The sequence below is a fragment of the Rana temporaria genome, chromosome 1 (genome assembly GCF_905171775.1).
Source record: "Rana temporaria chromosome 1, aRanTem1.1, whole genome shotgun sequence".
NCBI classification, from domain to species: Eukaryota; Metazoa; Chordata; class Amphibia; order Anura; family Ranidae; genus Rana; species Rana temporaria.
This window is the reverse complement of record NC_053489.1, coordinates 492,837,642-492,862,746: the sequence shown is the minus strand read 5'-3', so window position 1 is coordinate 492,862,746 and position 25,105 is coordinate 492,837,642. Positions and strand designations below refer to the sequence as shown.

The window sequence follows — 25,105 nt, the reverse complement described above, 5'->3', positions numbered from 1 at the left end:
GCATTTGAAAACCCCAATCTTGGTGTAATCGAATGCTTTTAAGGGCAGAGAAGGGATTTGGCGGTCTTATAAACCCCAGATCTTTCCATAAAGAGTGTATGTCGCATGCCTATTGCTGTCACTAGGATGTTAACGTTCCTTGTGACAACAATAAAAAATAAGTAAAGTAACAGTGTAAATATAAAAAAAAAAAAATTATAATTGAAAAAAACAAGTACCCCCGTCTCCCTGTAGTACTGCGCAAAGGCGAATGAACGCGTCAGTCCTGCTACGCACGCAAACAGCGACCGCCTCACACATGTGAGGTATCCCTTTTGAACGTCAGATCATGGGCAGCAATTCTAGCACAAGACCTCCTCTTTAAATCTAAAGTGGTAACCTGTAAAGGCTCTTAAAGCGTCACCTATGGATAGTAAAATGTCATTTGTCACCACTGCACAGGCATGTGCAAATTTTACCACTTAAGGACCGCCTAACGCCGATATACGTCGGCAGAATGGCACGGCTGGGCACAATCGCGTACCTGTACGTGATTGTTAAATGCCCAGCCGTGGGCCGCGGTCCGAAGCTCCGTGACCATGGCCGCAGGACCCGCAGATCGCCGCCGGAGTCACGCGATCGGTGACAGGAGCTGAAGAACGGGGAGAGGTGTGTGTGTGTAAACACACCTTCCCCGTTCTTTTACAGTGGCACTGTCATTGATCGTCTGTTCCCTGATATAGGGAAAGGCGATCAATGATGTCACACGTCCAGCCCCGCCCCCCTACAGTTAGAAACACATATGAGGTCACACTTTACCCATTCAGCGCCCCCTAGTGGTTAACTCCCAAACTGCAATTGTAATTTTCACAGTAAACAATGCATTTTTATAGCACTTTTTGCTGTGGAAATGTAAGTGGTCCCAAAAATTTGTCAAAATTGTCCGATGTGTCTGCCATAATGTTGCAGTCACGAAAAAAAATTGCCGCCATTAGTAGTAAAAAAAATTATTATTAAAAATTCCAAAAAACTAGGACACCAATTTTGTTTGGGAGCCACGTCGCACGACCGCGCAATTGTCAGTTAAAGCGACGCAGTGCCGAATCACAAAAAGGGGCCTGGTCCTTTACCTGCATATTGGTCCGGGTCTTAAGTGGCTAAAGCGTGACATGTTTGGTATCTATTTACTTGGTGTATCATCCTCTGTTTATTTTGTACAAAGAAAAGTTGGATTATGTATTATGTTTTTTTTTTCCCACAAAAAAAAACGCTGTTCAAATACAGTGTGACATAAAAAATTGCCAAACCCACCAATTCTTTTTGTGGGGGGTTCTAAGTAATTTTATAGCAAAATATGTTGATTACGACATGTAAACATAAAGTGTGAGAAAGGCCTATTATAGTCCCCCTTTCCCCATCTTTTGTGGTGCCCCCATCAAAGTGAAGAATTACCTGGTTATGCTGAGTACTTATGCAGGAATGGGGGGCGCACTTAAATATTTTTTAAAAATAACCTTGCTATTAAGGTGTTTCACCATAGTAGTGAATTAAAGCTAAAGCATTTTGTGAAAGGATGTCACTGCATGTATGTTTATGTTCGCAGAGCGATGTTCCTGTAGATCTGCTTGATGTGGATAAGAACTCAGCGGTTGTGAGTTTCAGTGGCTGCGAAAGTGAGGTGAGGATGTTTTCATGTAATTACAGGTACTTTATATTTTTTATATATATATATATATATATATAGATGTCTTTTAAAATGGCTTTTGCCATGTCTTCTTTACCCCACAGCCAAATGGAAACTTCCTGCTTGCTACTTATCGTTGCCAGGCAAACACCACCAGACTGGAACTGAAGGTGATATGTAGAACACATTTATTCTTGTTGCATTGCCAGTGCATAAAGCTTTTTTTTTTTTTTTTTTTTTTTTTCCTGTGTGCCATTCCTGCTTTGCAGATTCGGTCAATTGAAGGGCAGTATGGAACATTACAAGCCTATGTAACGCCTAGAATTCAACCCAAAACCTGCCAGGTGCGGCGGTACCTGATTAAACCTTTGTCTCTCCATCAGAGGAGCCATGTATTCGATCAAAACAGGTACGTATTGAAAAGCTATGCAGGAAAATGTATGGTTGATGAAATGACCCTGGGGTCATGGCCAGTAACTATACATGACTTTTACTGCTGCTTAGATATTCTGTTTAAAATGAGCATTTCTTGAAAGTGGATATATTTGGCCTAAAAAAACTATTAGAAACTGAAAAAACGATTGTGCACCCCAAGTGTTTTTATACATGTTAAAGGAAACCTGTACAAAAAGAATATAGACGCTCCTGTTGCAGACTTCTCCTAAAAAATGCTAGTTCCCTGGCTATCATGCTTATCTAATGGCATTAATTAGTTCTAAGACTTAATGCCTTTTAGAATAAGTATGCAGACCAGGGGTTCTGATTTAACTCACTGCATGCTTGTTCTGTGCAGAATGGTTTTTAAAATCGCAATGCCATATTTCTCTCTCTACTGGTTCCTTTGAAACTGAAATTGTAGCCAGCAAGTAAGGTCGGTCAAATAATTTAAGTGGAACTTTACCCATACCAGCTTAATAAAAATGATGTTCTTTAGCAAGAAACACATTAATTATGCTACCAAAACTAGTGTGTACTGTAAATTGCCTCCAGCATTGATACTGTTTCTTCTTGCTGAAGCCTAGAGCCCCTGAGCAGCAGTAAATCTTTAGCCTGTCAGTAGGTTGGCTGTCAGCACAGTGCCTAAAAATATAGAGAAACTGAGCATGTGCAGAGCAGGGTGAGACAGTGTATTACTGGCTTTTAAACAATATATCGTATATACTCGAATATAAGCCGAGTTTTTCAGCACATTTTTTTTTTTGTGCTTGTACTTGAGTCACCCTTTTACGCCTGATCTCCTGGGTTTTGGGGACCCGGTACCGGCACAACTTGGCACACATGTAGCCCCATTTCTCCTTTACAAATGTGCAAAGTTTGTTGTCTGGGGGACCTACAGCTGGGGAGCAACGATATTTCAAAGCCGGGCACCCCTTCCATAGACTCCTATGTTAAACGTCAGTCTAGTCATGGCATGGGCATAGTGAGGCACAGACACAGTGAGGCATGGGCACGGACACAGTGAGGAACAGTGAGGCATGCAGATAGACACCCTAAGGCTGCATTCACAACTCGGCGTACAAAATTGCGGCGTTTTGTCCCACGAATTGCGGCGACAAATAGCGGCGTATTGTACCGCGATTTGCAGTGACAAAACACCGCGATTGTGATTGCAGCCTTCACCCCCTCTATGGAGATGGTTCACATCTCCTATGCCGAAAGCCGCCTGAAAAAAAGGTCCGGGACTTTTTTTCAGGCGTACGGCGTTCGGCGTGGAGATGTGAACCATCTCCATAGAGGTGCATGTTAAATCATCCTTCTGGCGTCTCGGGGCTGCAGCGGCGTCGCACTACAGGCGTATATACGCCTAGGTGTGAACGGGGGGTAAGCGTTTACTCGAGTCAATAAGTTTTCCATTTTTTTTTTTTTTGTGGGAAAATTAGGTGACTCGGCTTATATTCGTGTCGGCTTATACACGAGTATATACGGTACGCACTTATTTTTAATGTTTAACATAGATATATACCTGCAAAAGGGGCCAGCCTGAAGTGATCTAGCAGGACTTAATTTTCTGACTAAAGTTCAATTTTAATATTACTACTTTTGATGGTTGTGGTGGGTGGTAGCGCTATGGGTGCCTAGCACACGAGAAATTGATTTTTTTTTTCTTCATTTTTTTTAAAGGTTTAAGTTTTTTTTTTTTTTTTAAGCCTCCATTATTCTCCCAGTGCAGGTAGATTTAGCAGAATTCTTGTATGGGAGAACCTGGATGGGACTGTAGCCTTTTTCTACATGTTTCTGTGCTGAACTTGGATGGGACTGTAGCCTCTTGCTACATGTTTCTGTGCTGAACTTGGATGGGACTGTAGCCTCTTGCTACATGTTTCTGTGCTGTACAACCTTGCATTCATCAGCTGCGCCATGGGGTCAGACTTTTTTTTTTTTTCTGGTTTAGACCTTGTTATACATGACAAACTGAAGAAAAGGAAGGATTGCAACACCTAGGTTTTATGTTTTTTTGTTATTTCCTGTATGTTAAATGCATGGTGACCCCATGATTTTTTTCTTTGTATTATTATTTAGAGAAAGTTGCCTTTTTTAATGATTGAGTTTGTTTTTAGCCAAGTCTGTATGTGCGTTGTACAGCTGTTCTCATTGGTCCTCTTTATGTATCTATCTGTTTACTTACACCCATAACACAGGTAATAGGGTTTTGAATCTGTTGCAGGCCCATGAATACTCTGAGCTTGACTGGCCAGTTTAGTTTTGCTGAGATCCATTCCTGGATGGTGTTCTGCTTGCCTGAAGTCCCAGAGAAGCCTCCAGTTGGAGAAGACATTACTTTCTACTTTCGCAATACGTTTCTGGACACACAGCTGGAATGCTCATACAGGTAAAAATAATCAAATTTCTACAGAACACAAAGCACTTCATGGAATCCCAATTACTAGTAACACGATTTCACAGCCAGCAGGATTATAAAGTAGGCTCCTGCTGTGTGCACTCACTGCTGGAGCACCCAGGGGCCCTGAAAACCAGGGTGTTCCAAACGCCCTGGTTTGTCCCATCTCCCCTTTTGCACCCCATTGTCTGTCAGTAAATCCAACCTTATTCAGAGAAGAAAATAGTAAGGGGAAAAAGATCTGAGATTGAATCTCTCAGTTGACATTGCCATTATGAAATACCCCAGGTTTGGGGGCTCCAAACCTGGTGCTGCAGAAGGCGCATCAAGAGGGCTGTAGGTTCCTACTGCCAGCTTAATAGGCCCTCTAGCACAACAAGTTTACTTAAAGTGAAGTTTCACCTGGAAATTACAACTTTTAACCTTAGATGGATGCTCATTTTGTCTAGGGGAATCGGCTAGTTTTTTTTTTTTAAATCGAAGCTGTACTTACCGTTTTAGAGAGTGATCTTCTCCGCCGCTTCCGGGTATGGGCTGCGGGACTGGGCGTTCCTATTAGATTGACAGGCTTCCAACCGTCGCATCTATCGCGTCACGATTTTCCGAAAGTAGCCGAACGACGGTGCGCAGGCGCCGTATAGAGCCGCACCGACGTTCGGCTTCTTTCGGCTACTCGTGACGCGATGGATGCGACCGTCGGAAGCCTGTCGGAAGACTGTCAATCAAGAAGGAACGCCCAGTCCCGCAGCCCATACCCGGAAGCGGCGGAGAAGATCGCTCTCTACAACGGTAAGTACAGCTTCGATTTTAAAAAAACTACCCGATTCCCCTAGACAAAATGAGCATCAATCTAAGGTTAAAAATTTTTTTTAGGGTGAACTCCCGCTTTAAAGTAAAGCTTTGTTTTTTTAATAACAAATATGTTATACTTGCCTGCTCTGTGCAGTGGCTTTACACAGAGCACCTCTGATCCTCTTCTATTTGGGTCCTCCGTCGACGCTCCTGGGTCCTCCCCCTCGAGCAGTGCCCCCAGAGAAAGCTGGGGGCACTGCTCGCTCCCGAGCCACTGCACTGTCCATAAGACACATAGAGCTGCACCATCCCCCACTCCCCCCCCCTGCTCATTGGGTCACGGACTGTGATTGACAGACACTGCTGTCTCAGCCAATGAGGAGGGAGAGTCCCTTGACAGCTGAGGCTATTGTGAACATCACTGGATTGGAGGGAGCTCAGGTAAAGTTTGGGGGGGGGGGGGGCACTGCACAAAGAAGTTTTTTTACCTTTATCCATAGAAGGCATGAAGGTAAATAACGTTCAGCCTTTAGAACCACTTTAAGGCCCCATTCAAACTTTAAGATTAGCTGCAGGAGACTTAGTGGGGGTTCCCTGCAATACTCGCCAGGGCCGATCATTTACAGGTAATCGCTCCACAAGCAGTTACATGTGAGTGGCTGCAAATATCTTCCTGCTCACAGCTAATCACAGGGGACCCCACATGGTAACATTTTTTTTTTCCATGTTTATATTTAATTGCATATTGCTAAAATCGCATCTCATATAAAGTCCCAACCTCCCCCATTTTTGATCACAGGGAACCCCATGCAACAAATGACCCCACAAGTGTAACTGGGGCCTCAAGGAAAGAAATCTAGATTACTAACAATCCCTTCCTGGAAATTCTAGTTGCCTTGCTGTGGTGCTCATCCATGGCTTCAATCAATGCTTTCTATATCAGTGTTTTTCAACTCCAGTCCTCAAGGCACACCAACAGGTCATGTTTTCAGGATTTCCCTCAGATGAAACGACTGTGGTTATTACTAAGGCAGTGAAACTGATCAAATCACCTGTTCAAAATAATGGAAAGCCTGAAAACATGACCTGTTGGTGTGCCTTGAGGACTGGAGTTGAAAAACACTGTTCTATATCACTAATCGAGAACAAGGAGTTCTCACATTACTTGCTGTATGCTTATTCCTCATCATTGATTCAAAGCCACTGGGACAACAAAACAGCCAGGTCAGGTGATGGGTCAACAGTGACAACCCACATAGTTCTTTCAGTAAAGAGTTTCCTTTAAATGACCCAATTTCCCATCACCTCCAAATTATTTGATTATCGTATCTCTTGTGCGTATTATGCTGTTTCCTTGCATGAAATTGCCATGCTGTTCCATGTGCATTAGAAATGTAAGTGCATTGTTTTCCATAACCAGCATCAGAAGTATATTTTGTGGTGTTTTGCTGGACAATACTGTAATGAAATCTGTTTTGTAACTATAATCAGTTGTTGTTCTCATTACAGGAAAGGTGAAGGAATCTTTAACTCGGACAATATCTCCACAATTTCTATTCTGAAAGATGTCTTGTCAAAGGAAGCCACTAAAAGAAAGATAAATCTCAATATATCTTATGGTATGTTTTTTTATTAAAAAAAAAAGACTTTACAGCCGTGGTCTCCAAACTGTGGCCCGGGGCCAGATGCGGCCCTTTGTTTGCCTTTTACCTGACCCCTGGGGCACTATTCCTCCCACTGATATAAGACACTATTCCGCCTTCCGATACAAGACAATATTCCTCCTACTGACACCTGCAAGGGGCCATAATTCATACTACTGACACCTGCAAGGGGGCATAATTCATACTACTGACACCTGCAAGGGGGCATAATTCCTCCTACTGACACCTGCAAGGGGGCATAATTCATACTACTGACACCTAAAATGGGTGTCGGCTTTCAGCTGCTGCAGTGAGACCCACAAAAGATTGGTTTCAGTTTCTTCCCCCACCTCCTGCACTGATCACCTGCTCACACACAATCCCCCTGTTGGGAGGGGGGGGGGAATTGCAAGGGTCCCCCATGCACATGGGGGCCCCTGGTGCCGAAAAGAAAAGAGAGAAGTAATGCGGGGTGCTTTGGCGCACCAGAGTGAACAATGGGTGTGGCCAGATTGCAATAAGAAATGGGAGGGGCTTATGGGGCATTGTTAAAGCCCAGGCTTGTACCTGTAAATGTGGTTTGATTGCTGTGCCACAAGCAAGGTCCCACAGACACATATAAACCTCAGCACAATCCGTAAAAAAAATGACTGTCTATACAGAACAATCTCTACAGAAGGATTGACTCGATATATATATATATATATATATATATATATTTAAACAACAACGAGGACCGTCTCTATATACCAAGGACTGTCCTTACCAAACAGGGTTTGAAACTATGCTATATACACTTACTAGAGGGATAGAAGACAATAAAATGACAGAAGGGTTGGTTTATAAGGCAGGGACTGTCCCTATTAACCGCTTAGTGACTGCCCCATGCAGATATACTGTGGCAGGGTGGCCGCTCTGTGCCAGATCACATACCTGTCTTCCGGGGCTGGGGCTCCACCGGTGACCCGCTTCCTCTGTGATTGGACACAGCAGGAGCCAATCTGTGGGTTTGGACCAGATTTCTCTGTCTTCCCACAGTTAAAGCACCTCCCCCACAATTACAAAGCACTTCCTAGGAGCACATTTAACCCTTTGATCGTCCCTGATGCTAGCCCCTTCCCAGCCAGTGTCATTAGTACAATGACGGTGCATATTTTTAGCACTGATTACTGTATTGGTCACTGGTACCCAAAAAGTGTCACTTAGTGTGATTTGTCCGCTGCAATGTTGCAGTCCCGCTATAAGTCGCTGATCGTGCTGCCATTACTAGTAAAAAAAAAAACTCCAGTATATCTCATAGTTTGTAGACGCTATGGCCCGGATTCACAAAGCACTTACGCCGACGTATTACAAGTTACGCCGACGTAAGTGCAAATGTGCGCCGTCGTATCTGTGCGCAAGACCCACAAACAGAGATGCGCCTAAAACCAGGCTACACCCCGCCGATGTATCTTGCTAACGCCGGCGTAGAGTGGGCATACATTTAGGCTGGGAGCATGGTGCCGCTCCCATTGATTAGTCATTCAAACATGCAAATGAGGGAAATACGGCGATTCACGAACCTGCGTGCGCCCGGCGCAGGCTACGAGAGGTGCGGTAACCCAGCAGCAGACATGCAAAGGTCTGCACCAGGGAACACAAGCCGGCATATTTTACATTGAACGTGTGTCTGGCTGGGCGTAGGTTACATTCATGGCATACGCAGTGATCCGCCGTATCTTAGGCAGTTGTTCTGGCGTGGTTGTGAGCATGCGCAGGGGGATGCGTCCACGTCACGACGAATGCGCAATTTGGTTAAACGCACTTGTCTGACGTTCGGACCATCATTTGCATGGGGTCACGCCTCATTTGCATGTGTTTGCATGGGTCAAGCCCACTTCCATCTACGACGGCCTGTGCCTTCGAAACCTACGCCACGCCGACACAGCGTGGGGAGCACTGGCTTCCTGAATTCCATGCTTGCCTCTCTGCGCTGCGTCGGCGTGGCGTACATTGGTTTGCGCTACGGCGGCGTAATGTGCGCCCGCTCTCTGTGAATCTGGGCCTATAACTTTTGCACAAACCAATCAATATACACTTTTTGGGATTTTTTTTTTCCCAAAAATAGGTTGCAGAATACATATTGGCCTAAATTGATGAAGACATTTTAGATTTTTTTTTTTTTTTTTTTTTATTGGATATTATTATTATTATTATTTATTATTATCATTATGATTGTTTTTTTTTTTTAAAAAAAAATACAAATGCAGAGGTGAGCAAATACCACCAATAGAAAGCTCTATTTGTGGGGGGAAAAAAGGACATTGATTTTTATTTGGATACAGCGTCACACAACCGCGCAATTTTCAGTTTAAATAACGCAGTGGCGTATCGCAAAAAAATGGCCTGGTCAGGAAGGGGGTTAAATCTTCTGGCACTGAAGTGGTTAATCAGGGACCTGGACCATGCCATACATAGTAGTGGGTAAGGGAGAGGGACTGGTCTCCAGGTCAGAGACTGTCTCTTTATCTATCAGGGTCTCTGTGTACTATGACATGCTGTGTATGTAATGCGTCTCTTAGCATGCAGCCAGTGTTGTCCCATGTCTCAGTGTAGCGCACACACACAGGCATTAGACATGTACAAACACACACTGACCGATGAACAACCCACCTCTCGTTCATGGTCCTCTTACAGCTTAGTAATCGCGTATGATTCTTCCAGCATGGCCACAGAGCATTCCAAGTGGGCAGGTTGGGGAGGGGGGGGAGTGGAGAAAGTGAGTGAGAACTTAGGAAGCTGCAGACACATTGCTGGCTTCATTGGCTCACCCATCTATCACCCATCTCTATAGACACAGTGCACTTGTTCCCTGATCCCTCACTCCCACAATCCTATGTGTCTTATATGGAGAGGGCAGAGGCTGAGCATTCCTCCTTCCAGACACTCACTGTGTGGTCATCGCTGCTGCTAGCTGCTCAAGGGAATTTAATCCCGTGCTGTGAAGAGTCGGGCGCCCAGAGTAGCAAGCCCCAGGGAGGTGAATGAGAAACTCCAGCCCGGTTCTGTGAGATGCTGGGAACGGGGCCCTTTAATGACTCCGGGCCCTCGGGCAGTGCCCGAATGGTCAGTCTGCCCCTGCTCATGGCACACTTCAGTGCTGTGCCCAGCTGCAGTCGTCTCTTTTCTCCCTATTCACGCAAGGACTGCCGGGCAGCAGTGGGAGCCATTGGCTGCTACTGCTGTCAGTCAAATTCAGTGAAGAGAGAGCAGGTGGGAAGAGCTGAGCCGAACTATGTATGTGTCAATGGATGCACACCACCCAGCTCAGGAGAGAACCTGAACAAGTGCCCCCGATTTACCGCCAACGCTATGAGCGGCTCAGTGTGAAAGGGGTGTAACTGCCAACTGTCTATAACTGATGGTTTCTTTAACCAGTTTGAGTTTTCTGATCTTCCTTCTCCTTATGACTGTTCTCCTAAGCAGATATAAGTGAAGAATCTGTTGGCCACACATTGAGAATGATCCATCCGAAGTTGGAGTATCAGCTACTTTTGGCCAAAAAGGTTCATTTGATTGACGCTCTCAAGGTACATTGTCAATATTCCTTGCTTTATCACAATGACTTGTCTCCTGGAGTAATGTGAATATACTGTACATTTAAATCTTCTGCTGTGTTGACCTTATCACATTATGCTTGGTGGTCTTATGACATTAAAGTGATACTAAGCAGACTTTGTTTAATTTGTATTGCCCCTTCACTTTCTGTATATGGATTGTGGCACTGTAATTTTTATTTAAAAAAAAAAAGCTAAGTAACTTTTTCCTAATCAAAATAAAAAAGCAGCCTTTTTAATCCAGGGTAAAATCTAATTATTAATTTCAATAAACTCTTAAATCGACATACAAATATATAATTGAAATCAATTTTTATAATTTTCTGGCAGTAACATGGCGTGGGTAGACTTCTGCCAGTCACAGGCCGTGTCGCGCCCCTCCAGCCCGTGTCTTAGAATAAGAGGGAGCTGAAGCCTCCATTAATCTACATGTAATATCCCACCCCCATTTTATTTAGCTGGTTAATGGGCATGATGGAGGAGGGAGGGGGTGGGCTGTCATTTACCACACTCTATAGCTACACAGGCTGCTGAAATATGATAGGGAAGAAATGCTCAGCATAGAAACTCACTGAAAACTGAGCATGTGCAGAGCTGCCAACACCCCAACTGCATTGGGGACTTGGACAGAAGGGGGAGATAGAGAACAGCAGGATCAAACAGTTTTTTTGCAGAATTTAGAAAAAATAATCTTATAATGATTGAGTGAGCATGGGCAGCATGTAATACACCATTTATTGATCGTTTAGGATACTTTAATTCTGCAGATAGGTCCGTACTACTATTTTACATCTTGCCTAACCGTATCCATTATTTATCTTTAAAAGCCATACATTGCAGCTAATTTGCAAAAGGTAGAGCTAAGAAAATCAGAGCAGCAGATAAGCTGGGTACAACCAGTCAGCTTTTTCTACATACAGTTACTGCCAGCGGCTATAGCCGCTAGCAAAAACTATTGTATTTTGCTGGCTGGGAATGCTTCCACTCGTGCTGAAAGGAAAAAAAAATCATATCATCTATGGCCTGCTTCAGATTGATTCTTTTTGTTTTTTTAAGAGATGAAACCTTAAAGGGGTTGTAAAGGTTTTTTTATTTTTTTTCTAAATTGGTTCCTTTTAAGCTAGTGCATTGTTGGTTCACTTACCTTTTCCTTCGATTTCCCTTCTAAAGTAAGCTGTTCTGACTGACTAACCCCCAGCCAGAATGGCTCGGATGATGGGAGCAAGCTTACTGAGGAGAAACAGGAAGTGAGAAATTCAGACAAAGAAAAAAAACATTTAGAAGGAAAAGGTTAGTGAACCAACAATGCACTAGCTTAAAAGAACCTACCGTATTTATCGGGGTATAGCGTCCGGCGTCCTTCTGCGGCGTCCTCGCGTCCTCCCCGCTCGTTTCCCGCGCTGAGTTTGAATACTGCGCCGACATATACAGAGCGCAGTACACTCGTGTATTGTCGGCAATGCTCGGCTACTCTCGCGCTGACGTCCTGTACGTCCAGAACGTCAGCGCGGGAGGAGCCGAGACTGCCCGACAATACACAAGTGTACTGCGCTCGCTATATGTCGGCGCGGGTATCGGCGTATACCGCGCACCCACGATTTTGCCCTGATTTTCAGGGCAAAAAAGTGTGCGGTATACGCCGATAAATACGGTATTTAGAAAATAAAAAACAAACCTTTACAACCCCTTTTAACTGACCAAATTCGTTACTCTGCTTTTTGTGAATCGGCCTATTTGATGTTTTTGAAGAGGTCTGAATGCTCCCCTATTTCCCTTTCCACCGTGACCTGTTCGTTACAAGCATCCTAGTTATGGAAGCTGATACTCAAAATTTGTCATTGTGTAAAATAATGATTATGGGAAGCTCAGTGCTTGATGTCCTGTGGCTTAGTTGAATTTCTCCTGTATGATCATGTTGCATGTCTTTATGTGATTAGTAATTAAGCCATGGAAGCAGTACATTACTTTCTTATCTTTTTAAGGCCTGGTTCACGCTGTGTGACTTTCTTGCGACTTTGAAGCCGACATTCCAGCGCGACTTTGGCACGACTTGCATACGACTTCTTCTTTAACAGAAGTCAATGCAAGTCAGACCAAAAGTAGTGCAGGAACCTTTTTCTAAGTCGGAGTGACTCAAGTCGCTCCTATTAGAACGGTTCCATTGCACTTAATAGGGTGTGATTCGACGTGCTTTGAAAGTCGGAGCAAATGTCGCACCACTGTAAATGTGCCTTATGCCGCGTACACACGATCATTTTTCGGCATGAAAAAAAACGTCGTTTTTCAGAATGTCCAAAAAACGAAGTTTTTCTAACTTCTTCATTAAAAACGATGTTGCCCACACACCATCGTTTTTGAAAAATGATGAACAAAGCGCGTTGACGTACAACACGTACGACGGCACTATAAAGGGGAAGTTCTATTCGCCTTTGGGCTTCTTTAGCTGATTTCTTGTTAGTAAAAGACGATTCACGCTTTTCAGTCTGTTACAGCTTGATGAATGTGCTTACTCCATTATGAATGGTAGTTTTACCAGAACAAGCGCTCCCATCTCATAACTTGCTTCTGGGCATGCACGGGTTTAAAACGTCGTTTTTGCCCACACACGATCATTTTTAACACGAAAAATTACATTTTAAAAAACGACGTGAAAAAATGCAGCATGTTCGAAAAAAACATTTTTTGTCGTTTTTCAGAAGCCGAAAAACAATGTGAAGCCCACACACGATGATTTTAAATGACGTTTTTAAAAAACGTAGTGTTTTTTTTTCATGCCGAAAAACGACCGTGTGTTCGCGGCATTAGTCAAATATCACAAAGGTTTTTTTCGTCTTTCTGGATTGAAAAAGTAACGTGCTTGTAAAGAACTGTAACATTAATGAAGGTGTGTTGTATGTGTGTTAATTTTTCTGTTTTGTTTTTTTGCTAAAGGAGCTGCAAGTTCACGAAGGGAACAGTGACTTTCTGATCCCAGAGTATCGATCTATTCTGGAAGAAGCCGACAAGCTCCAGGAGGAATATAAGAAGCAGCCAGCACATCTTGAAAGGCTCTATGGTGAGGTCTCCAGGTCCTGTGTATAAAATATTGATAAGAAGGACCTTTTAGAGTTAGTGTAACCCTGGTCATACATTATTTAAGCCCGTAAAATGCAGTGAGCCAGGACAATATTTATTACAGATGTTATCTTGGACTACTGTAAATGAATAGGCCATGAATAGCCTATTATTTTCTATAAAACATTTCTCCCTTGTATCAAGTTGCTTCCCAGCTCCTACTGAATCACCAGTTAAGACAAAGACCTCTAAAGAGACACTAGAAACACATGCGGAAATTCTATATTGAAGGGATGATAAATATCGGTACAATATTTGCCATGCATCACCATAAAGCTGCTACTATGATTTATTGCAAGATCAGGAACTTGGACGAGGTGATGTGGTATGAGCACTGCTCCCTGATAGTGCATGGTTATGCGCTAAGGCCAATAGCCTTGAGGGCATATAACGTTTTGATTATGGTATTGATGGTGTACCCTTGCATATTGCTTCTATTGTGATGTCCAGGACTGTTCCTATTCAAAGGTTGATTCCACTGGGTGCTGTGTCAGGAGTTGACCCCCTCCCCTTTTTTAGGGGTGTGACTTTACAGTTTTGGCATGATGATACCATTGTTCATGGATTGCAAGGAAGGGGTTTGGTCTAGCTCTGAGGAAGAGGGCATAGCCCTTAAAATGCGTAAGCTGCACCCTGGTGGATGGACACGCTTCTGGCGGCTTGTTGGAAAATGCTATATGCAATTGATTGTGTTCTAAATGGCATTTATTTTAATATATTGTGACACGTCTGGTTTCCTTCGCTTAATGGAAGTGCCAAAAAAAAGTGAGTTTACTCTACGACAGACATAGTTTTTAGTGCTTTCCTGCCCACTTTTATTTAAAATGAACATCACAGGTATATCTTTCCTTGCCGGGGGGTTCTCATCATCACTGCAAAACATAGCAATAAGCCTCCTGGCTCTCTTCGAGCAGCTTTACTGCTCCAAGTACCTCAGGGGTCCCTCCTGAACATTCGTACCTTTTTATGGTACTCTTGACCATGAAACACATCTCAGTGTTTATGTACGGATGCTGTACCTCAGCTCTGCGTCTTCCTAGCTGTTCTTGTCCCTCATGGACTCTCTCTCAGGCTTGGGCCTTCCTCTGCCAGACCTGGACACCATAATGCACACATGCACCCTCGTCTCCCTTACAAACACTAACCCCTTTTGGAGGGTGGGGTTTTGAGCTATATCTTTTGGCTCTCATATTAAGCCAGCACACACCTGTGCCCTTAGTGTGCTTGCTTCCTACAAAGTCTAGCTTAGGGCCAGTTCACACCAGACGCAGTTCCATAGTTTTGTGTGCATTTTTTCTGCACTAAAAATGCATGCACAGTGTTTTCCATGTATTCCAATGGCTCTAGTTCACACCATACATTACGTTTCCGGTGTAAAAACTGACCGGAAACTCGCTGCATGGTGTGAACTAGAGTCCATGGAATACATGGAAAACACTGTGCATGCATTTTGTGCAGAAAAAATGCACACGGAACTGAACAGAACTGCGTCTGTTGTCAACTGGCCCTTAAACCACTATTTTACCCAGTGGCACGGGGTCACCCAGCTACAATATTCATTAGAGTCCTACTGTAATGCACTAGGCTGGTGCGCTTTATCCTTGTTTGTTTTTTTAATAAAGCCTCCTCACTGCCTGCTTTAACCCCTTGGTAGAGGTAATTGGAATATATAATAGTAACTACACATTTTCAGCAGATAGACATGCAGATGTGCACTGATATCTATCTATCTATCTATCTATCTATCTATCTATCTATCTATCTATCTATCCACAGTGCAGTGTAAAAGTCTTGGGTCCCTTTCACACCAGCTGACCGATCCACTGACATCTGCCACCCCATAGAGAACAATGGGTGATCCAATCTGGTCCGCCTAAAAACTGAAAGGCAGACCCAATTTGGACTACCCATTGTTCTCCGCTGTCACCCGCCGGCATCTGATCCGCTAAAAACAGACAGATGGGCAGGGATGGACTGGCCATAGGGACTACAGGGAGTTTCCCGGTGGGCCGATGGCTCAGTGGGCCGTTTTTTAAAACAGAGCTTCTCTCAGACCCCACTGTCTCTCAGTCCCCCCCTCTGTCTCTCAGTCCCTGTGTCTCTCATTCCCATTCTCTTTTAGCCCCCTCCTTTGTCTCTCAGCCCCCTCTATCTCTCAGACCACCCTCTGTCTCTCAGCTCCCCCCCCCCTCTGTCTCTCAGCTCCCCCCCCTCTGTCTCTCAGCTCCCCCCCCCCCCCCTCTGTCTCTCAGCTCCCCCCCCCCTCTGTCTCTCAGCTCCCTCCCTCTGTCTCTCAGCTCCCTCCCTCTGTCTCTCAGCCCCCCCCCCCCCCTCAGTCTCTCAGCTCCCCCCCCCCCTCTGTCTCTCAGCTCCCTCTTCTGTCTCATTCACTCCCTGACTCTTAGGCTGCTTTCACACTGGGGTAGGCATTGTCGGTAAAATACTGCTAGTTTTAGCAGCACTTTACTGTCATTTTAGATGCACTATTCGCCGTCTAACAGGCGCTTTTAACCCCCACTAACAGCCAAATTCAAGGTTAAATGCGCCCATGTAGCGCTGCTGCCGAAGTGCTTTGCAGGCGCTTCAGCTGCAGTAGCCATTCATTTCAATGGGCAGGAGCAGTTTGTACACCGCTCCTCCACCGCCCCCAAGGATGCTACTTGGAGGACTTTTTTTAACGCCCTGGCAGCGCCCCAGTGGGCCGGTCTGCATGAAGTTCAGGGCCAAATTTTTGTCCCAGTCCAGCCATGCAGATGGGTATACGTTCGCCATCCATGCGGTGGATCGGATAGAAATGGACATACAGCCCATTTCCATCTGACCACCTCCTAGGAAACAGCGGGCTGTGTCCATGTCTACTCTGCATAATGGAGCAGACACAAACCTGTTATGCGCCTGTTTAATGGGGATCAACGGAGAGAGATCGCCCGCTTAGCAGGCGGATCCGCTTGGACAAATTCTGCCCGCTGTGAAAGGGGTCTTGGGCTATAGGTTAAGAATGCTTTAAAAAATAGAAGACGTAATAGTTTATTTTTATAAATTAACAAAATGGAAGGTAAATTAGAATAGAATAGTAAAAAGAAGAGAAATCCTAATCAGTATTTGACGTGACCACCCTTTGCCTTCAAAACGGCATCAATTCTTCCAGGTACACTTGCACACAATTTATGAAGGAACTCAGCAGGTAGGTTGCTCCAAACATCTTGCAGAACTAACCACAGATCTTCTGTGCATGTAGGCTGCTTCGAATCCTTATGTCTCTTCATGTAATCCCAGACAGACTCAATGATGTTGAGATAAGGGCCAAACTATCACTTCCAGGACTTCTTGTTCTTTACCCTGAGAATAGTTTTTAATGACATTGGCTGTATGTTTGGGGTCGTTATCCTGCTGCAGAATAAATTTGTGGCCAATTGTACACCTTACTGATGATATGTTATGATCAATAAGTATCTGCCTGTATTTCTCAGCGTTGAGGACACCATTGATCCAGACCAAATCTTCAACTCCATTTGTAGAAATGCAGCTAATTTGTAAGGAACCTTCACCATGCTTCACTGTTGCCCGCAGACACTCATTATTGTACCGCTCTCCAGCCCTTCGCAAACAAACTGCCTTCTGCTACAGCCAAACATTTCAAATTTTGACTCCTCAGTCCAGAGTACCTGCTGCCATTTTTCTGCACCTCAGTTCCCATGTTTTCATGCATAGTTGAGTTGCCTAGCTTGTTGTCCATGTACTGTGTACAAAAACATAGGATGTGGTCAGACAGGGAAAAAAGTTAAAGTAATATTAAATCAAATAAAACCAAAGAATTTCCAAGCTCAACTTACCAAGCAGCCTGCTTGGTAGGCAGGACCAACCGAAGGACCAACCAAATTAACCTGTCTAACAGTATGCGTTAAAAACAGGGGTTTAGTTGCACACATTTGCAAATACATGCGTAAGCTGCAGGCCCTGCCAAGGCACCCTGTATCCTGCAGACCCTAACTCTAAATTTGGAGAGTCTCCACAGTGGGAGCACATGTATTCTGATGGATAGATGAAGGGCAGATGACTGGAGTGAGCCCAACCCTCCTTAAAGGTGCAAGATCCATACTAGACACCCAGCACATTGCACAATGGTAGCAAAAGTGCGTTGCCTGACCAATATGTCAACAATACAAAAAAAGGTCTCTGCCCCCACCGCAAGGAGCACTGGAAGGGCAAACACATGTCAAATAAAACCAAAGAATTTCCAAGCTCAACTTACCAACCCTTTTTTTATGTTGACATATTAAGGCCTGTAAAAATAAGAACATAATTTATACACTGAATCTTAGCATTAGTTAGTAACCCCATACAGTTACCAGAATGCAATCTTCTTTTTTTTATTTTTTTTTGCTATATTGGACCTTAAATGCTGCACAAAATTTTAAAATAATTTTTCACAGCAACACAAGCACGCAAATCCAATGGCCAGTGTACCACGTGGGGCTGTCTTTTATATTTGTGCTTTACCTGTTTGTTTTTAAGCCATTCTTTGGAATTTAACAATTGTTCCCATGTTGTTGTTTTTATCAGTTTTGTAAAATGTAATTGATTAAAGCTTAGCAATTGCTAATTGTTCTTTCAGTAAAAAGAAATTGGGTAAATTGATGTGTAGAATACAGTTTTCTTAACCACTTAAAGACCCGCGTATTGTAAATGTACGTCCTCTTTTTAAATATGGATATCTCAGTAACGGCAGCAGCCGCTGCCACAACTGAGGTATCCATATTTTCTGTGGGCGGCCGTGTAAATGATAACGGCGGTCTCCGCGGCGGATTCGCCGCGAGATCGCCGTTATCGGTGGCGGGAGAGGCCTCCCGCCGCTTTTCCGCGCCCTCCGCCGCTTACCGTAGCCGTCGGTAGCGGCAGAGGAGATCAGATCCTGCCGCCTGGAGAGCGAGGACTTGAGTGAGGGCAAGATGGCCCCCACCCGTCCTCATAGCTCTGCTGGGCGGAAGTGACGTCAAAACGTCAGTCCCGCCCAGCCTCTTAAAGAGACAATTTTTTTGTTGTCATTTTTTTAAATGACAAATTTTCCTTTTTTTTTTTTTTCTTGCATTTAAGTCTAAATATGAGATCTGAGGTCTTTTTGACCCCAGATCTCATATTTAAGAGGACCTGTCATGCTTTTTTCTATTACAAGGGATGTTTACATTCCTTGTAATAGAAATAAAAGTGATCATTTTTTTTTTTTATTTATTTCAGTGTAAAAAATAATAAAATCAATAAAAATAAATAAGAAAACCCCCAAAAAAAATTTAAAAGCTCCCCGTCCCGACGAGCTCGCGCGCAGAAGCGAACGCATACGCGAGTAGCGCCCACATATGAAAACGGTGTTCAAATCACACAAGTGAGGTATCGCCGCGATCGTTAGAGCGAGAGCAATAATTATAGCCGTAGAGCTACTCTGTAGCTCAAAAAATGCAACCTATACAATTTTTTTAACGCCGCCTATCGTGATTTTTAAGAGTAAAAGTTTGACGCCATGCCACGACCGGGCGCAATTTTAAAGCGTGACATGTTGGGTATCATTTTACTCGGCGTAACATTATCTTTCACAATATATAAAAAAATTGGGCCAAATTTATTGTTGTCTTATTTTTTAATTCAAAAAAGTGAATTTTTTCCAAAAAAAGTGCGCTTGTAAGACCGCTGCGCAAATACGGTGTGACAAAAAGTATTGCGATGACGGCCATTTTATTCTCTAGGGTGTTAGAAAAAAATATATAATGTTTGGGGGTTTTAAGTAATTTTCTAGCAGAAAAAACTGTTTTAGTCTTGCAAACACCAAATCTGAAAAACACCTAAGGTCTTTAAGTGGTTAAAGGGTAACTCCTCTTTCGTGGGGGAAATGTTGGTGCCACTGTCACATGACATTTAAGTATCGTAATCGGTATCGGCAAGTACTTGGGGGGGGGGGGGGGAATCGGTGCTTGTACTCGGTCTTAAAAAAGTGGTATCTACCTTTCTTTTTTTAATCTGCAGCGCTTTTAAATCTCTGTAATATGCAATGCAATATGGCTAGCTGAAGGTTGAGATTGAACTTTTTCCTATACAAATGCATTTCTAACAGTGAATATGGTTCACTTTGGAAAATCTATTCATTCCAAAGTTGAATCTTAAGAGCAAAAAAAGTACTTTAAACAACTTAAGTCATCAAATGTACTGAGAATTTCCATACAAATGTTTTCATACAAAAATCTACTGTATAACTGTCTAACCCTGTGTTTAGTCTCCTTGGATGACTTCTCTGGATTCTTGGAACTGAACCATGGACTTTGGACTTTACTTTTAGATGCTATTTTGGTGTATTTATCACATAAATTCTTATAGGACCCCCTGTTAAATGTAGGATGTTGCAGACCCAACGGGGACAGGGGCGTTTGGAGGGAACTGCAGAGAGATGTCCTGTTATATGATGCTACAGTAGATGATATTTTATTAGCACAGTTAACAGTCAAGGAAGCCAGCTTGAAACTCGGTGAGAAGATGGATGTGAAAAGGAAGCTGGTTAATGAGATCTGTTGCTGGACTGTCTGGGGTGGACACTGCCTGACTAATCAAGGCGTGTCTGAGGGCCTAGCAGGTCATTAGCTTACTGGTTAAGTTAGCGGTTGATTGGATTGCTTTTAATCACTGTTGGCTGCTAGCTGTTCTTTAGATGTACCGTTAGATTTACTGATAATATTACTGTTTAAAGTTTGCATTGATTAGGATAATGTGTGGTATAAATTCTGTGTGAACTTACAATAAAGGGTTCCAGTTTGCACCTAAGCTAGTGTTGACTAGTTATTGGGTGCTATTCTCAGCTATAATACCTTGTTCCTGGTTCCAGAATGAAGGACTCTGTATCTTGGCGGAGGCACCCAGGTGGGGTGTCAAGTGGTCTGTCACATAGGGAAATTTTGCTAGGCAGCTTTTTTTGTTATGGTCATCTAAAGGATTTTTAACATTTTCTTCTTCTTTTTTTTTTTTGTCTTTTTTAGGAATGATAACAGATCTCTTCATTGATAAGTTCAAATTCAAAGGCACAAATGTGAAAACTAAAGTGCCCCTCTTGCTGGAGATTTTGGACAATTATGAACAGAATGCACTGATGACATTCTTTGATACTGCATAGGAAGCATCAACTTCATGAATTGCTCAAGAGTACTGTGAATTATAGCAACTATGTACAGTATTTATTGTATAGAATAGATCATGTTTCTGTAGTACAACTGTTTTGTCATTTGTGTGTTTGTTTTTTTAATTTGTATGGATTTTAATATATCCTCAACATAGGATTTGATCTGTTTCTACATCTTGTCATGTTACAGCCAAAAACATAAATGTATTTTATTGGGCTTTTACGTTATAGACCAACACAAAGTGGCACATAATTGTGAAGTGTAAAGAAAATGATGAATGGTTTTCAATATTTTTTTACAAATAAATATGTGAAAAGTGTGGTGTGTGTATTTGTATTCAGCCCCTCAATACTTTGTAGAACCACCTTTTGCTGCAATTACAGCTGCAAGTCTTTTTGGAGATGTCTCTACCAGCTTTGCACAACTAGAGAGTGAACTTTTTGCCCGTTCCTCTTTGCAAAATAGCTCAAGCTCTGTCAGATTGGTTGGGGAGTGTCTGAACAGCAATTTTCAAGTCTTGCCACAGATTCTCAATTGAATTTAGATCTGCACTTTGACTGGGCCATTCTAGCACATGAATATGCTTTGATCTAAACCATTCCATTGTAGCTCTGGCTGTATGTTTAGAATCGTTGTCCTGCTGGAAAGTGAACCTCCGCACCAGTCTTAAGTCTTTTGCAGACTTTAACACTTTTTCTTCTAAGACTGCAATGTATTTGGCTCCATCCCATCAACACTGACCAGCTTCCCTGTCGAAGAAAAGCAACCCCAAAACATGATGCTGCCACCACCATTATTCACGGTGGGGATGGTGTGATCGGGGTGATGTGCAGTGTTAGTTTTCCGCCATACATAGTGTTTTGCTTTTAGGCCAAAAAGTTCTTCCACATGTTTGCTGTGTCCCCCACATGGCTTCTCAAACTGCAAATGGGACTTCTTTATTTCAACAATGGCTTTCTTCTTGCCCCTCTTCCATAAAGGCCAGATATGTGGAATGCACGATTAATAGTTGTCCTGAGGACAGATTCTCCCACCTGAGCTGTGGATCTCTGCAGCTCCTCCAGAGTTATCATGGCCCTTTTGGCTGCTTCTCTGATTAATGCTCTCCTTGGCTGGCCTGTCAGTTTAGGTGGACGGCCATGTCTGGGTAGGTTTGCAGTTGTGCCATGCTCTTCGTTTTTGGATGATTGATTGAACAGTGCTCTGTGAAATGTTCAAAGCTTTGGATATTTTTTTTTATAAGCTAACCCTGCATTTAAACTTCTCTACAACTTTATCCCTGACATGACTGGTGAGTTCCTTGGCCTTCATGATGCTGTTTTCATCACTAAGGTTCTCTAACAAACCTCTGAGGGCTTAACAGAAGAGCTGTATTTATACTGAGATTAAATTACACACAGGTGGACTCTATTTACTAATTAGGTGACCTCTGAAGGAAATTAGTTCCACTAGATTTTAGTTAGAGGTATCAGAGTAAAGGGGTCTGAATACAAATGCACACCACACTTTTCAGATAATTATTTGTTAAATTTGTTTGAAAACCATTCATAATTTTCCTTCCACTTCACAATTATGTGCCACTTTATGTTGGTCTATCACACAAAATCCCAATATAATGCATTACAATTTTTGGTTGTAACATGACAACATTTAGAAACTTTCAAGGGTATGAATACTTTTTCAAGGCACTGTAACATACCATGTGTTGATACAATTGTAGCTAATCAACAGCACAAAGGTTAGGATTCTGGCCTGGCTGAAGGTTCGAGGCACAGTCATCAAGAGTTTCAATAACAATGGTGTCAGTTGCATGGGAACATTGGATAGTTTGTTTCTTACAGCTCCCTATTCATGGATGTACAATGTGAAACAAAACCTAGTTTACAGCCTCCTCAGGGGTCCTATAAAGCATATGGGTACATTTTGCTGTAAATAAAACATATCTTTAACTATCAATATCGGCTTTATGAAGCAATATATAGATCATTGTTATTAACACACTTGGCTAATATCATTTGAATTGACAATGATTAGTTGTAAATATATGTAATAGTACATAGGCAAGGCTATATTTTTATATATTAGTCTGTATAAATGTTATCTGAAGAAGCACAATAAACTCCTGTTTTTGCTGACAATGCAATGACCTCAGTATTTATATTAAAAGAGTCATATCCTTTTATCAGAGAGAATCTATCACTTTGCCCTAAATAGGTTCTCTTGCTAGCCCACCAAATTATCTCTTTAACCACTTCAGCCACGGACCATATTGCTGGTCAATGACCGGGCCACTTTTTGCGATTCGGCACTGCGTCGCTTTAACTGACAATTGCGTGGTCGTGCAACGTGGCTCCCAAACAAAATTGGCGTCCTTTTTTTTCCCCACAAATAGAGCTTTCTTTTGGTGGTATTTGATCACCTCTGCGGTTTTTATTTTTTGCGCTATAAACAAAAATAGAGCGACAATTTTTTGAAAAAAAATATCCCCAAAAATATATAAAAACTATTTTTTTCCCTCAGTTTAGGCTGATACGTATTCTACATATTTTTCGTAAAAAAAAATCGCAATAAGCGTTTATTGATTGGTTTGCGCAAAAGTTTATAGCGTCTACAAAATAGGGCATAGTTTTATGGCATTTTTATTAATATTTTTTTTTTTTTTTGACAGCGATCAGCGTTTTTTTTTTTCATCGGTACTGCGACCTTATGGCGGACACGTCGGACACATTTTTGGGACCATTTGCATTTTTATAGCGATCAGTGCTAAAAAAATGCATTGATTACTATACAAATGCCACTGGCAGGGAAGGGGTTAACACTAGGGGGCGAGGAAGGGGTTAATTATGTTCCCTGTGTGTGTTCTAACTGAAGGGGGGGGTGGGACTGACTTGGGGAAACGACTGATCGCTGTTCATCCATTGTATGAACAGACGATCAGGCATTTCTCCCCCTGACAGGACCGGACACAGCTCCCGGTTCTCGCTCTGTCCAGGGGCGAGCAGGGGGCGCACGCGCCCCTATTGGCTGATTCGCGAGATCACGTATAACTACGTGATCTCGCGCAGCCGTGCCGACCTGCCGCCGTATATCTGCGGCGGCTGGTCGGGAAGCAGTTAAATATTCAACAATTGGAAGCCTATATGCATTAATTCCTATAACATTATACAGGGTTATTCAAAAAGATGGAGCAGATTTCAAGTTTTTATTTTAAATATACTGTAAGGGATAGAAGCACATTTCGCACATCACTGGATAGAGGAAGGTTCAAAGTTGAAATCCCATCAAGAAGTTCCATTCACCGCAACACAGAGGCGCTGTTTCTTGTTTATAGGAAAATGTCAACGCCACAGGAGAAGTAATTTTGTGTGCTGGTTGGACACTCCTGACGTAGTTACTGAAAGTCTTGAGCATGTTTTCCTTCACTAGCTCTAATAACTCACCAAAACTTGGAATACTGTGTGCAGGGGCCTCAAAGACCAGCCAAAACGCACCAGAGATCTAGAGATTGCTTTTTATTTATATTCTGTTGATTCTGGGGAATCAAATGATTTTCTTTGCAGGAAAGAAAATCGTTACATCTATGGCCAGCCGTAGACTTATCTGTAACTCTGTTTTTGGGACTCGTCCAGGGCAGCACAGGAGAGAGTGAAGCTCCACCTCCAGAGGCAGGAAACACAAACACAGGGAGTCTTTAAATGGACGGTCTGCCGTCCCATTTGCCAATACTTTGACCGAGAATCCCACCAGGAAATAACTATAATGACAAAAAAACATAGTATCCCTGCATTTACACTACTGGTATAATACAGAAGGTATCCCTGCTGTCCTGGACAACCCCCAGAAACAGTTACTGGTAAGTCTAACTCTGGTTTTCTCAAGTTGTCCAGGACAACACAGGAGCGGATAAGTGAGAACTTGCCAGATTGGCGGGGGAAGGGCTACCATCTAGAGGACTTTGGTCTTGGGCTGAGAGAAGGTCCAACTAATAGTGCTTGATACAAGTTGAGCCAATAGACCACATTGCTGCTCTAAATATTTGTTCTGGAGTTGCTCTGGCTCGCTCTGCACAAGAGGTGGATAAAGCCTGAGCAGAATGAGCCTTGAAAGAAAAAGTACAAACCTTTTTCAAAGCTTTCTAGGAGTCCATGATTGTCTGCTTAATCCAGTGGGCAATCATATTTATTGAGGCTTGACAACCTGCTCCTTGAGTGTAAGACAAAAGGGCATTCCACTAGGGCATTTTAGGTTCAAAATAAGTCGGTACTTGCTTTTGATCCACAAAGACATGCAAATATAAGTCC

The 25,105-nt window shown here is 43.0% G+C and overlaps 1 protein-coding gene across 3 annotated transcripts in view; it reads left to right on the top strand.

The window, feature by feature from the left end:
* Positions 1-20,894, top strand: part of BBS7 (Bardet-Biedl syndrome 7) — a 63,379-nt gene extending 42,485 nt beyond the window's left edge. For all 3 annotated transcript variants that reach the window (XM_040330362.1, XM_040330348.1, XM_040330355.1), the window contains exons 14-21: positions 1,583-1,657; positions 1,768-1,833; positions 1,933-2,072; positions 4,329-4,493; positions 6,804-6,913; positions 10,403-10,506; positions 13,465-13,588; positions 20,664-20,894. In XM_040330362.1, the coding sequence (XP_040186296.1) occupies positions 1,583-1,657; positions 1,768-1,833; positions 1,933-2,072; positions 4,329-4,493; positions 6,804-6,913; positions 10,403-10,506; positions 13,465-13,588; positions 20,664-20,797 (918 nt within the window). In that variant the 3' untranslated portion in view covers positions 20,798-20,894. The remainder of the gene's footprint in view (positions 1-1,582; positions 1,658-1,767; positions 1,834-1,932; positions 2,073-4,328; positions 4,494-6,803; positions 6,914-10,402; positions 10,507-13,464; positions 13,589-20,663) is intronic.
* The last annotated feature ends 4,211 nt before the right edge of the window (positions 20,895-25,105 follow it).